At 39.3% G+C, this 15,182-nt stretch overlaps 1 protein-coding gene across 3 annotated transcripts in view; it reads left to right on the top strand.

Moving 5' to 3' along the window:
* TTLL5 (tubulin tyrosine ligase like 5) overlaps window positions 1-15,182 on the top strand; it is a 400,968-nt gene that overhangs the window by 152,993 nt on the left and 232,793 nt on the right. For all 3 annotated transcript variants that reach the window (XM_036734448.1, XM_036734449.1, XM_036734450.1), the window contains one exon: window positions 15-135. In XM_036734448.1, coding sequence (XP_036590343.1) covers window positions 15-135 — 121 coding nt within the window. The remainder of the gene's footprint in view (window positions 1-14; window positions 136-15,182) is intronic.

A 15,182-nucleotide genomic window follows, 5' to 3' on the forward strand; every position in this document is an offset into this window, starting at 1 on the left:
TTTGGTTTCTATAGCAAAGTCCAGGCACGAGTAGCCTTCTCTGCCTACCTCCAACATGTTCAAACTCGACTGATGAAAGATAGTGGAGGCCCATCTTTTAGTGCCAGTTGGGCTGCCAAAGAGGATGAACAGATGGTAAGTCTCTTTATGTTAAGACTGTTCTGGTGGGTAAAACTGTGGCTATAATTGAATTGAATTTCTTCTGAGATACATAGCAGTGAATTTTTTTAATAAGAGGGTTATTTTATAGTACTTTACACATTTCTGTAAATGTAGAGAAAATCATCTGATAGCACTTACTCAATATGGAGGATAAAATTTGGCCCTTTGAAATGGAAATACCCCATTCTCTAAAACTTTCTTCTTCATATGAAACATTCCAGAAATTATCCTCCTTTGACTTACCAGTTATTTCTTTAATATTTATAAATTTGTTTAAATATTAGATTAACTGGCAGTTAACTAAACTTCTGAAAAATTGTCAGTCTTTATTAAAAACCTGAATTTTTATGTATATCCTTTCTTGTATCAAGGTGACAGAAAGCCTCAAGCCAGTTGATGAGGATAAAATGTCCTGAGGAATCTCTTCTTTATTTATAGTATTTCTAACCCAGGACAGAAGGACCTTTAGATTTGAAAAAGTTTTATTCTCTATTTAGTTCAGCAATCATTATGCCTCCATCTTCTTAGTTCTTTATACTCAAAAGGCAGGCCTTATGTTGGACTTGGTATAAATACAATTTGGTTATCCTTGAAAATAGCTTGTGAGAGGCCAGAGCAGCACAGAGCAGAGATAAAACCTTATGTTGTGAATAATCCTTCAGCTGTCGGTGGAAAATGTTAGCCCTGCTCTTTCCAAGTGGAAAATTAAAATTACTTCTTCAAGAGTCAGCTTGTCTGCTGCACAGTGAAAAATAATGTTTTAAAATTACAGATCGAACCACCCTACAGTAAAGTCAGCTAGAGTGGTGCTGTGAAATCCAGCCTTCTGACTTAGAGATCACTCCTTTATGCTGGAATAAATTGACAGCACCAGCACAATTGACCAAATAGTGAGGAAAAAGGAAAAAAAAAATTCTAGCCTTTTAAAAAATACCCACTCAAGATTTCTGGTTTGGGATTTCTATTTGATTATCATAGGGTATCTACTAGAGATTTGGGGATCATCTTTCACATGATTTGCTATTCATTGGGAGAGAACAGTTTGTTAAAAGTCCTCTGGATTCCTTTTTAAAAAATAACTATTTGATTTTAAAAGCGAATTTTTGTTCATTTATTTTTATTTTTGTGTCACTTACATTTCTGACAGTATCCTTCTTCCATGCACTTCCTAGAAAGCATCTCTGATAGTAAAGAACATATTTAAAAAGAGGGAAAAAGTTCAAAGGAGAGCAACACCTTTGTCAACTTGCTGGTTATGTGGCAAAAGCGCAGGATTATTTTCATTTGCTTTCCTCTTATTTTTGGTGATTAGAGCATTTTTTTTTTTTGGTCATCAAAGGCTGTAAACCTGGCATCCATGAATTTCCAAAAGAGTAACAATTTCAGTCATGGTCATTGTAATCCTACATTGATTTTGTGCATTTAAAAACATTATTCTGAAGTGTCCATAGATTTCACCAGATTGTGCCAGAGTGCTTCATGACAAAAAAAAGTTACAAACTTCAGTTTTATAGTTTACATTTCTTTTTAGAATTACTTGTTTATGTCATTTGACCACTTACTGGGAAATGACTTTTAATTTTACAAATTTCTTTTTTTTATTTAAAATTTTTATTTTTCAGCTCCAAATTCTCTTCCTCTAGCTCCCCCACCCCTTGAAAACGCAAGCTATATGATACCTCATTATACATGTAAAGTCATGATTTTACATATTCCTTTTTTTAAAATCATTTATTTACTTAATATTTAGTTTTCAGCATTAATTTTCACAAGAGTTTAAATTACAAATTTTCTCCCGATTTCTACCCTCCCCCCCACTCTAAGATGGCATATATTCTGATTGCCCCATTCCCCAGTCAGCCCTCCCTTCTGTCACCCACTCCCCACCATCCCCTTTTCCCTTACTTTCTTATAGGGCAAGATAGATTTTTATGCCCCATTGCCTGTATATCTTATTTCCTGGTTGCATGCAAAAAACCTTTTTTTTTGAACATCTGCTTTTAAAACTTTGAGTTCCAAATTCTCTCCCCTCTTCACTCCCCACCCACCCCCCCTAAGAAGGCAAGCAATTCAACATAGGCCACATGTGTAACATTATGTAAAATCCTTACACAATACTCATGTTGTGAAAGACTAACTATATTTTGCTCCTTCCTATACTATCCCCCTTTATTCAGTTTTCTCCTTTGACCCTGTCCCTTTTCAAGTGTTTGTTTTTGATTGCCTCCTCTCCCTATATGCCCTCCCCTCTATCGTCCCCCCTTTTTTATCTCCTTCCTCCTTCTTTCTTGTGGGGTAGGATACCCAATTGAGTGTGTATGTTATTCCCTCCTCAGGTCTAATCCGATGAGAGCAAGATTCACTCATTCCCCCTCACCTGCCCCCTCTTCCCTTCCAATGAACTGCTTTTTCTTGCCACTTTTATGTGAGATAATTTACCCCATTCTATCTCTCCCTTTCTCCCTCTCTCAATATATTCCTCTCTCATCCCTTAATTTGAATTTTTTTTTATATATCATCCCTTCATATTCAACTCACCCAGTGCTCTCTGTCTATACACACACACACACACACACACACACACACACATACACACACACATATATCCATATATATATATGTATAACCATATACATATATATGTATATCCATATCCATATCCATATATATGTATATCCATATACATATACACACATACAAACATATATACACACACATGCAAACATATATATACATATGTACATATATATATATATATATAGAAATATATATATATTCCCTTCAGCTACCCTGATACTGAGGTCTCATGAATTATACACATCATCTTTCCATGTAGGAATGTAAACAAAACAGTTCCACTTTAGTAAGTCCCTTATGTTTTCTCTTTCTTGTTTTGCTTCTCTTGATTCTGGTGTTTGAAAGTGAAATTTTCTATTCAGCTCTGGTCTTTTCACTGAGAAAGCTTGAAAGTCCTCTATTTTATTGAAAGTCCGTATTTTGCCTTGGAGTATGATACTCGATTTTGCTGGGTAGGTGATTCTTGGTTTGAATCCTAGCTCCATTGACCTCTGGAACATCATATTCCAATCCCTTCGATCCCTTAATGTAGCAGCTGCTAGATCTTGTATCATCCTGATTGTGTTTCCAAAATACTCAAATTGTTTCTTTCTGGCTCCTTGCAGTGTTTTCTCCTTGATCTGGGAGCTCTGGAATTTGGCGACAATATTCCCAGGAGTTTTCTTTTTGGGGTCTTTTTCAGAAGGTGATCTGTGGATTCTTTCAATTTCTATTTTACCCTCTGGCTCTAGAATATCAAGGCAGTTCTCCTTGATAATTTCTTGAAACATGATATCTAGGCTCTTTTTTTGATCATGGCTTTCAGGTAGTCCAATAATTTTTAAGTTATGTCTCCTGGATTTTGCAGGTCAGTGGTTTTTCCAATGAGATATTTCACATTGTCTTCCACTTTTTCATTCCTTTGGTTCTGTTTTATAATATCTTGATTTCTCATGAAGTCACTAGCTTCCACTCCCTCCAATCTAATTTTTTTTTAAATTTTATTTTATTTAAATTTATTTATTTAACATATTTGGTTTTCAGCATTGATTTTCACAACAGTTTGAATTACAAATTTCCTCCCCATTTCTACCCTCCCCCCCACTCCAAGATGGCATATATTCTGGTTGCCATGTTCCCCAGTCAGCCCTCCCCTCTATCACCCCCCTCCCCTCTCATCCCATTTTCCCTTCCTTTCTTGTAGGGCAAGATAAGTTTCTACGCCCCATTGCCTGTGTATCTTATTTTTTAGTTGCATGCAAAAACTTTTTTTTTGTTTTTGAACACCTTTTATTAAAACTTTGAGTTCCAAATTCTCTCCCCTCTTCCCTTCCCACCCACCCTCCCTAAGAAGTCGAGCAATTCAACCTAGGCCACACATGTATCATTATGTATAACCCTTCCACAACACTCATGTTGTGAAAGGCTAACTACATTTTGCTCCTTCCCAACACATCCCACTTTATTGAATTTTCTCCCTTGACCCTGTCCCCTTTCCAAAGTGTTTGTTTTGATTACCTCCACCCCCATCTGCCCTCCCCTCCATCATCTCCCCCATTTTATTTTTTTTTTATCTTCCTCCCTCTTCTTTCCTGTGGGGTAAGATACCCAACTGAGTATGTATGGTATTCCCTCCTCAGGCCAAATCTGATGAGAGCAAGGTTCACTCATTCCCCCCTAACTTGCCCTCTCCCCTCCTCCCACAGAACTGCTTCCTCTTGCCACCTTTATGCGAGATAATCCACCCCATTCTATCTCTCCCTATCTCCCTCTCTCAGTATGTTGCTCTCTCATCCCTTAATTTCATTTTATTTCTTTTAGATATCTTCCCTTCATCTTCAACTCACCCTGTGTCTGCTCTCTCTCTTTTACATATATATATAAACACATGTATATATATACACATACATATACATACATATACACATAGATATATACATACATACATACACATTCACATATATATACATAAACATATATATATACATAAACATATATCTATATATATATCTATATATATATATGCATATTCCCTTCAACTACCCTAATACTGAGGTCTCATGAATCATACACATCATCTTTCCATGTAGGAATGTAAACAAAACAGTTCAACTTTAGTAAGTCCCTTGCAATTTCTATTTCTGGATTATCTTTTCATGCTTCTCTTGATTCTTGTGTTTGAAAGTCAAATTTTCTATTCAGCTCTGGTCTTTTCACTGAGAAAGCTTGAAAGTCCTCTATTTTATTGAAAATCCATATTTTGCCTTGGAACATGATACTCAGTTTTGCTGGGTAGGTGATTCTAGGTTTTAATCCTAGCTCCATTGACCTCCGGAATATCGCATTCCAAGCCCTTCGATCTCTTAATGTAGAAGCTGCCAGATCTTGGGTTATTCTGATTGGGTTTCCACAATACTCAAATTGTTTCTTTCTGGCTGCTTGCAGTATTTTCTCCTTGATCTGGGAGCTCTGGAATTTGGCGACAATATTCCTAGGAGATTTCTTTTTGGGATCTATTTGAGGAGGCGATCGATGGATTCTTTCAATTTCTATTTTGCCCTGTGGCTCTAGAATATCAGGGCAGTTCTCCTTGATAATTTCTTGAAAGATGGTATCTAGGCTCTTTTTTTGATCATGGCTTTCAGGTAGTCCAATAATTTTTAAATTCTCTCTCCTGGATCTATTTTCCAGGTCAGTGGTTTTTCCAAGGAGATATTTCACATTGTCTTCCAATTTTTTCATTCCTTTGGTTCTGTTTTATAATATCCTGATTTCTCATAAAGTCACTAGCTTCCACTTGCTCCAGTCTAATTTTTAAAGTAGTATTTTCTTCAGTGGTCTTTCAGACCTCCTTTTCCATTTGGCTAATTCTGCCTTTCAAGGCATTCTTCTCCTCATTGGCTTTTTGGAGCTCTTTTGCCATTTGAGTTAGTCTGTTTTTTAAGGTGTTGTTTTCTTCAGTGTATTTTTCAGTATTTTTTTGGGTCTCCTTTAGCAAGTCATTGAGTTGTTTTTCATGGTTTTCTTGCATCCTTCTCATTTCTCTTCCCAATTTTTCCTCTACTTCTCTAACTTGCTTTTCCAACTCCTTTTTGAGCTCTTCTATGGCCTGGGACCAGTTCCTATTTTTCTTGGAGGTTTCTGTTGTAGGCTCTTTGACTTTATTAATTTCTTCTGTCTGTATGTTTTGGTCTTCTTTGTCAGCAAAGAAAGAACGCAAAGTCTGAGATTGAATCTGGGTGCGTTTTCGCTGCCTGGCCATATTCCCAACCAACTAACTTGACCCTTGAGTTTTTCAGTGGGGTATGACTGCTTGTAGATTACAGAGTTCTATGTTCCACGTTTGGGGGGGAGGTGCCAGCTCTGCCACACCAGCACTGCTCCTTCCCCAAGAACTCCCAACCCGAAATGGGCTTAGATCTTCGGGAGGCTGTGCACCCCTGCTCTGATCTGCCACTTAATTTCTCCCACCAGGTGGGCCTGGAGCCGGAAGCAACAACAGCTGTAGCTGCCCCACCTCCACTGCCCTCGGGGTTGGAAGCCAAACCGCGAACTCCTTCCACTCCTGCAGCTTTTCCCACTAACCTTCTCTGCAGTCTTTGGTGTTTGTGGGTCGAGGGGTCTGGTAACTGCCACAGCTCACATATTCAGGGTGCTAGGGCCCCCTCCGCCCGGGTTCTGGTCTGGATGGTCCACGCTGCTCCGGCTGGTCTCTGCTCCACTCCGTTCCCAGCTCCCAGCTCCCAGCTCCATGTGGGATAGACCTCACCCAGAGACCATTCAGGCTGTCCTGGGCTGGAGCCCTGCTTCCCTCTGCTGTTTTGTGGGTTCTGCCGTTCTAGAATTGGTTCAGAGCCATTTTTTATAAGTTTTTGGAGGGTCTCCATACAGAGCTCACACTATTCCCTGCGTACCAGCCGCCATCTTGGCTCCACCCCACCTCCAATCTAATTTTTAATATAATATTTTCTTCAGTGGTCTTTTGGTCCTCCTTTTCCATTTGGATAATTCTGCCTTTCAAGGCATTCTTCTCCTCATTGGCTTTTTGGAGCTCTTTTGCCATTTGAGTTAGTCTGTTTTTTAAGGTGTTGTTTTCTTCAGTGTATTTTTCAGTATTTTTTTGGGTCTCCTTTAGCAAGTCATTGAGTTGTTTTTCATGGTTTTCTTGCATCCTTCTCATTTCTCTTCCCAATTTTTCCTCTACTTCTCTAACTTGCTTTTCCAAATCCTTTTTGAGCTGTTCCATGGCCTGAGACCAGTTCATGTTTTTCTTGGAAGCTTTTGATGCAGGCTCTTTGACTTTGTTGACTTCTTCTGGCTGTGTATTTTGGTCGTCTTTGTCACCAGAGAAAGATTCCAAAGCCTGAGACTGAAACTGAGAGTGTTTTCGCTGCCTGGCCATGTTCCCAGCCAACTTACTTGACCCTTGAGTTTTTTGTCAGGGTGTGACTGCTTATAGAGTAGAGAGTACTTTGTCCCAAGCTTGAGGGGCCGCACTGTTGTTTTCTGAGCTATTTCTACACAGCAAGCTCTGCCACACCAGCGCTTCTCCTCCCCTAAGAATTGCCAACCCTGACTGCAACTCAGATCTAAGCTGGCTCTGCACCCTTGCTCAGATCTGCCACTTTATTCCTCCCACCAGGTGGGCCTGGGGCCAGAAGCAACTGCAGCTGTAGCTCTGTAAGCAGCCGCAGAGCTGCACCACCTCTGCTGCCCCCGGGGGTGGTGGCTGAACCCCGAACTCCTTTCACTCTATCCCAGAAGCTTTTCCCATTGACCTTCTCTGTTGTCTTTGTTGTTTGTGGGTTGAGAAGTCTGGTAACTGCCACAGCTCACCGATTCAGGGCACTAGGGTCTGTTCCGCCCAGCTCCTGGTCTGGTTGATCCAGGCGCTGCTCATGCTGGGTTCTGCTCCAGTCTGCTCACAGTTCCATGCGATACACCTTACCCCATGACAATCCAGGCTGTCGTGGGCTGGAGCCCTGCTTCCCTCTGCTGTTTTGTGGGTTCTGCAGTTCTATAATTTGTTCCGAGCCATTTTTTATACGTGTTTGAAGGGACCCGGGGTGTGGGGGAGCTCACACAAGTCCATGCTTTCCCGAATATAACCATTTTTGTGTGTGGCTGACATGGGGTGGGAGAAGTGAGTCATCAGAAGTTAGTAGGTTAAGAATCTGAGTGGTTGAAATGTTTGAGGGAAAGTATATTGAAGTCCTCTAATATAAGACTGGGGCAGCTAGGTGGCTTATTGGATAGAGTGCTGGACCTGGGATCAGGCAGACTAATGTTCCTGAGTTCAAATCTGGCCTCAGGCACTTATTGGGTGTTGGACCCCAGGGAAATCACTTAATCCTGTTTGCCTTAATTTCTTCATCTGTCAAATGAGCTGGAGAAGGAGATGGCAAACCAGTCCAGTATCTTCACCAAGAAAATCCCAAAGAGAGGAAGAGTTATACACAACTGGAAAAAAATGACCAAATAACAACAAAGGTATGAGGTCAGGAGCTGGGGAGGAGAAGAACATTGTGAACCATGTAGCAAATTCATTGAAGAAGGAAGGGGAGTCACCTGGACGTCTGTAGAAAATAACTACTAAGATTTTGATTAGGTAATAGATATTAGTACATGAACCTCACAGGAAAAGTTACTTCCCATTGGAAGTAGGGAGAGAACTTGGACATGGCACTGGGGAACAAGGAGTAATCCAACTCCCCCACTTCAACCAGCAAGCTGAGGGGATGAGTGAAGGTGCAACCAGTCCTGGAAACGGTGACCAGGGAAGCTGTGTCATTAGGGTGGATCTAATTAGATGATGGAAGGAGTGGCAGAGGAAAAGATTTAGGATAAAAGCAAGTTTTTTGCTTATGGAACAGGCATTCTAGAGGGCACAGTGGAAGGGGGAGGGTGGTATTTGATTGGAACAAGGGGGTGAGAGGGTTGAGGGGATGGGAATAAGAATTCAGGTGATGGAGGATGGAGAATGGGGTGTGAGTGATGAACTACAGGAGTTCACGATAAGTGAGATGTGTAGGGTAGGACTGGGTGAGAAGCTGTTCATCATTCAATGAAAAATGACACTCTTCTAACCAAAAGAGGTTAGAGATGGGGCTGGAGACAAATATAACATAAAATGGAAAGCATAGAGTCAGGTGGTCAAATGGGAGGCCACATGTCACTATTCCTTTTCCATCTGAAGGCTGGAGTTGGGGACCATCCTGTGCCCTAGCTGTCTTTCCTCAGGGGACACTCATAGCAGAACTTGGAAGGTGGTAGTCAGAGGAGGATTGACTCCTCCCCTGAGGGTGCAGATCTGACTGTGCAGCTTCCACCCATATATTTTCCCTGAGGGAAGGGTGCAAGGAATTGGATAGCTTTGAGGCAGAAAGAACATGCTGGCCAAGCTGACCATTTGCAGCCTTCCCTCAGGGGACACCCCTTACAGGAGGTAGAAGGCAAGGAGTCAGAGGAACATCTAGTTTTTCTCATTTGAGGCTGCAGATCAGGTATCACAGCAGGAAGGTAGTGGTATTAATAGACATCCTGGCTTTATCCATGATCTTTTTGGTAAGTCCTTCTCATTATATAAAATGCTGCCACTTGGTTTTAGATAGATATCCCATACCGAATTACGAAAAGTAGTATTTGTTCTCACAATTCTAGTGTTTTTAAAAGAATTGGGTATTGTATTTTGTCAAAAGTTCTTTCTTCATCTATTGATAGAAATGTGATTTTTCTCATTCTCATTACAAGTATGATCAGTTATGTTTGTAGTTTTCTTAATATTGAATCAACCCTACGGTCCTGGCATATAAATCCAATTTTGTTCATAGTATTTCGTTTGTGTATATTGCTATAGCCATTTTGCTAATACTTACTTTATATTTTTGTATTGCTATTCATTGGTAACATACTGGTCTGTAGTTTTCTTACTCATTTTTTACTCTCCGTGGTTTAGGTATTAAGGAAGTATTTGTAATATCAAAGATATTTGGGAGGTGCCCTATTTTCCCCCTTTTTTGCAAACAGTTTGTATAATATTGGAATTGATTGTTCAGTCTAGTCTTTTTTTTCTCTTTAGGAGTTCATTTGTGACTTGTTCAATATCTTTTTTCTGAGTTTGGATTACTTAAATTCGCCATTTCTTATGTAAATCTAGGCATTTTATGTTTTTATGAATGTTAATCCATTTCATTTAAGTCATTTTTTTTGCATATAGTTGGGCAAAATAGGTTCTAATAATTTCCTTTTTCTTCTTGATTCATTGTGAATTCTTTCTTTTCAATTCTTATATTGATAATTAGGTTTTCCTTTCTGTGTTTAAAACCAATTAATGATTTGTCTATTTAATTTCCCCCTTCCCCCAAAAGCTCCTGTTCTTCATTTTTTCCACTTTCTGTTTTGGTGTTTAATTGGGATTTGTTAATTTGTTGGTTTTCTAGTTTTATTGTTAGTCATATGCCCAATTTGTTGGTCACTTCTTCCTTTCTTTTGTTGATAAAAGTATTTAGAAATATGTTTTCCACTAAGAGCAACTTGGGTTGTATCTTAAAAGTTTTGATGTGTTGTGTCTCATGGTTATTCTTTGTGGTGATGAAGTAATCTGTTGTTTCAATGATTCGGTCTTTGAGCCACCAATTCCTTAGAATTAACATTTAGATTTCAATTAATTTGTATTCTTTTCTTAAATGATTCTTTATTGATTGTGGTATTTATTGAATGTGATTTATTGAAATTAATTTTTACATTAATTTATTGAATGTAATTTTTATAGAAATGTGGTCTTATTTATTAACAAGGCTTTTATGTTCTAATATGTGGTCAGTTTTCATAAAGGAGCCAAACACTACTTAGAAACATGTATAAATATTTATATTCTCATTCACAAATTGCCAGAGGTCTATAATACCTTACTTTCCTAAAATTCTATACTGGTCTTTAACTTTTTTGTTATTTTGTTAGATTTGTTTAGGTCTGAAAGGGATGTATTGATATCACAACTATTATATTTTTTACTATGTATTTCTCCACTTTTTCTTTTCTTCTTTTGGGGGGATGTGGAAGGTGAGGCAATTGGTGTTAAGTGACTTGCCCAAGGTCACACAGTAAGTGTCAAGTGTCTGAGGCTGCATTTGAACTCAGGTCCTCCTGACTCCAGGGCCACCTAGCTGCCTCATCCACTTTTTCTTTGAGTGTTTAGCTACTGTACTATTTTGTTGCATATGTACGTAAATGTATTGATATTCATTTTATATGGTTCTTCTTGGCATAATGTAGATTCTCTGTTTACCTTTTTTATCAAGCTCCTTCTTACTGCAATGTCTGATATCATGATTTCTTCCAATTTTTTTTAATTTAAATTTATTTATTTAATTAACATATTTGGTTTTCAGCATTGATTTTCACAACAGTTTGAATTACAAATTTTCTCCCCATTTCTACCCTCCCCCCCACTCCAGAATGGCTTATATTCTGGTTGCCCTGTTCCCCAGTCAGCTCTCCCCTCTATCACCCCCCTCCCCTCTCATCCCCTTTTCCCTTCCTTTCTTGTAGGGCAAGATAAATTTCTACGCCCCATTGCCCGTGTATCTTATTTTTTAGTTGTATGCAAAAACTTTTTTTGTTTTTGAACATCTGATTTTAAAACTTTGAGTTCCAAATTCTCTCCCCTCTTCCCTTCCCACCCACCCTCCCTAAGAAGTCGAGCAATTCAACCTAGGCCACACATGTATCATTATGTATAACCCTTCCACAACACTCATGTTGTGAAAGGCTAACTACATTTTGCTCCTTCCCAACACATCCCACTTTATTGAATTTTCTCCCTTGACCCTGTCCCCTTTCCAAAGTGTTTGTTTTGATTACCTCCACCCCCATCTGCCCTCCCCTCCATCATCTCCCCCCATTTTATTTTTTTTTTATCTTCCTCCCTCTTCTTTCCTGTGGGGTAAGATACCCAACTGAGTATGTATGGTGTTCCCTCCTCAGGCCAAATCTGATGAGAGCAAGGTTCACTCATTCCCCCCTCACCTGCCCTCTCCCCTCCTCCCACAGAACTGCTTCCTCTTGCTACCTTTATGCAAGATAATCCACCCCATTCTATCTCTCCCTATCTCCCTCTCTCAGTATGTTGCTCTCTCATCCCTTAATTTCATTTTATTTCTTTTAGATATCTTCCCTTCATCTTCAACTCACCCTGTGTCTGCTCTCTCTCTTTTACATATATATATAAACACATGTATATATACACATACATATACATACATACATATACACATAGATATATACATACATACATACACATTCACATATATATATACATAAACATATATATACATAAACATATATCTATATATATATCTATATATATGCATATTCCCTTCAACTACCCTAATACTGAGGTCTCATGAATCATACACATCATCTTTCCATGTAGGAATGTAAACAAAACAGTTCAACTTTAGTAAGTCCCTTGCAATTTCTATTTCTTGATTATCTTTTCATGCTTCTCTTGATTCTTGTGTTTGAAAGTCAAATTTTCTATTCAGCTCTGGTCTTTTCACTGAGAAAGCTTGAAAGTCCTCTATTTTATTGAAAATCCATATTTTGCCTTGGAACATGATACTCAGTTTTGCTGGGTAGGTGATTCTAGGTTTTAATCCTAGCTCCATTGACCTCCGGAATATCGCATTCCAAGCCCTTCGATCTCTTAATGTAGAAGCTGCCAGATCTTGGGTTATTCTGATTGGGTTTCCACAATACTCAAATTGTTTCTTTCTGGCTGCTTGCAGTATTTTCTCCTTGATCTGGGAGCTCTGGAATTTGGCGACAATATTCCTAGGAGATTTCTTTTTGGGATCTATTTGAGGAGGCAATCGATGGATTCTTTCAATTTCTATTTTGCCCTGTGGCTCTAGAATATCAGGGCAGTTCTCCTTGATAATTTCTTGAAAGGTGGTATCTAGGCTCTTTTTTTGATCATGGCTTTCAGGTAGTCCAATAATTTTTAAATTCTCTCTCCTGGATCTATTTTCCAGGTCAGTGGTTTTTCCAAGGAGATATTTCACATTGTCTTCCACTTTTTCATTCCTTTGGTTCTGTTTTATAATATCCTGATTTCTCATAAAGTCACTAGCTTCCACTTGCTCCAATCTAATTTTTAAAGTAGTATTTTCTTCAGTGGTCTTTTGTACCTCCTTTTCCATTTGGCTAATTCTGCCTTTCAAGGCATTCTTCTCCTCATTGGCTTTTTGGAGCTCTTTTGCCATTTGAGTTAGTCTGTTTTTTAAGGTGTTGTTTTCTTCAGTGTATTTTTCAGTATTTTTTTGGGTCTCCTTTAGCAAGTCATTGAGTTGTTTTTCATGGTTTTCTTGCATCCTTCTCATTTCTCTTCCCAATTTTTCCTCTACTTCTCTAACTTGCTTTTCCAACTCCTTTTTGAGTTCTTCTATGGCCTGGGCCCAGTTCATGTTTTTCTTGGAGGCTTTTGTTGTAGGTTCTATGACTTTGTTGTCTTCTTTAGGCTGTATGTTTTGGTCTTCTTTGTCAGCAAAGAAAGAATGCAAAGTCTGAGACTGAATCTGGGTGCGTTTTCGCTGCCTGGCCATATTCCCAACCAACTAACTTGACCCTTGAGTTTTTCAGTGGGGTATGACTGCTTGTAGGTTACAGAGTTCTATGTTCCACATTTGGGGGGGAGGTGCCAGCTCTGTCAGACCCGCACTACTCCTTCCCCAAGAACCCCCAGTCCAGACTGGGCTTAGATCTTCAGCAGGCTGTTGCACTTCTCCTCTGATCTGCCATTTAATTCCTCCCACCAGGTGGGCCTGGAGCCGGAAGTAACAACAGCTGTAGCTGCCCCACCTCCACTGCCCCCAGGGTTGGAAGCTGAACCACGAACTCCTTCCACTCCTGCAGCTTTTCCCACTAACCTTCTCTGCAGTCTTTGGTGTTTGTGGGTCGAGGGGTCTGGTAACTGCCACAGCTCACATATTCAGGGCGGTAGGGCCCCCTCTGCCCGGGTTCTGGTCTGGATGGTCCACGCTGCTCCGCTGGGCTCTGCTCCACTCCGTTCCCAGCTCCCAGCTCCCAGCTCCATGTGGAATAGACCTCACCCAGAGACCATCCAGGCTGTCCTGGGCTGGAGCCCTGCTTCCCTCTGTTGTTCTGTGGGTTCTGCTGTTCTAGAATTGGTTCAGAGCCATTTTTTATAGGTTTTTGGAGGGACTCGGGTACGGAGCTCAGTCTTGTCCCTGCTTACCAGCCGCCCTCTTGGCTCTGCCCCCTCTCCAATTTTTTTTTAATTAAACTGTGTGTATAGTTAAGTTTTGAGCATGCTTCTTATAAAGGTCATATTGTTGAGTTCTCTTTTCTAATCCATTCTGTTATTTATCCTCTTCCATTTTATAGGCAAATGCATCACTCACAGTAACAGTTATAATTGTTAATGTTGTATTTCCCTCTGTGCTATTATGTTTTTTCCCCTTCTGCTTCCTTTACCCCCTTCTAAAAAGAAAAAGCAGTGAGAAAGAAGTGTACTTTACAATAGTACTCTGTGCTTGATGTAGTCTTCTGCCCCCTTGACCCTCATTCTTTTCCTTGCCCAGAAACTAGTTACAGATTCTTACTGTTTTCCTTTTAAAACTTTTCTCCATGATTTATCCTGCAAGGTTACAATTTCTTTCACTTATGACTAATTCATCCCTGAATCTACCCTACCTCTCATTCCATTCTCTCCAAGCTCCCTGTTCTCTTTAGTTTCCCTGTTAAGTTAAATTTATTTTTTTACAAAACCCTGTATGTGTGTGTCGGTCTATTCTACCCTCATTTGAGTGGTGTGAATGAAAGTATGGATTAAGTAAACACTGCTTCCCTACCCCCTCCTCCTTGTTTGTGTAGTCTTCTTCTATCACAATTATTAAAAGTAGTAAGTTCTTTGAACTTTTCCCCCCTTTCTTCCCTAGCTTATTTTTTCCCTTCCCATCCCTTTCTTATTTTAGAGTCATTAAAAAGACCTAACAAATTACTCTAATGATCTCATGAAAATATAAAGACTTCATATTTGTGTTGTCACAAATATGTCATACTCCCATTTACCTTTTTATGTCTCTCTTGATTCTTACATTTGTATTTCAGTGCTAGTCTTTTCATCAAGAATACTTGGATGTCTTTTATTACTTTCTATTTCGAAGGTTCATCTTTTTCCCTGTATACTTTTACTCAGTTTTGCTGGTTAAGTTATTCTTGGATGTAAACTTTAATTTTGCCTTTTACGTAACTTTATGACATCATATTATCATATAACAATGTTTTATTACCAGTGGTACCCTCCTCTACTATGGGAATTACAAATATTGTGTGATACTACTTGTGATTACTCAGTACTTGAACTCTTTCTGTCTGCTTGCAGTTTTTTTGTTTTAATGTTTTGTTTTGTTTTGACCTGGAACTTCCAGATTTTCACTATG

Source organism: Trichosurus vulpecula, chromosome 8, assembly GCF_011100635.1.
Source record: "Trichosurus vulpecula isolate mTriVul1 chromosome 8, mTriVul1.pri, whole genome shotgun sequence".
In the NCBI taxonomy this organism is placed as follows: Eukaryota; Metazoa; Chordata; class Mammalia; order Diprotodontia; family Phalangeridae; genus Trichosurus; species Trichosurus vulpecula.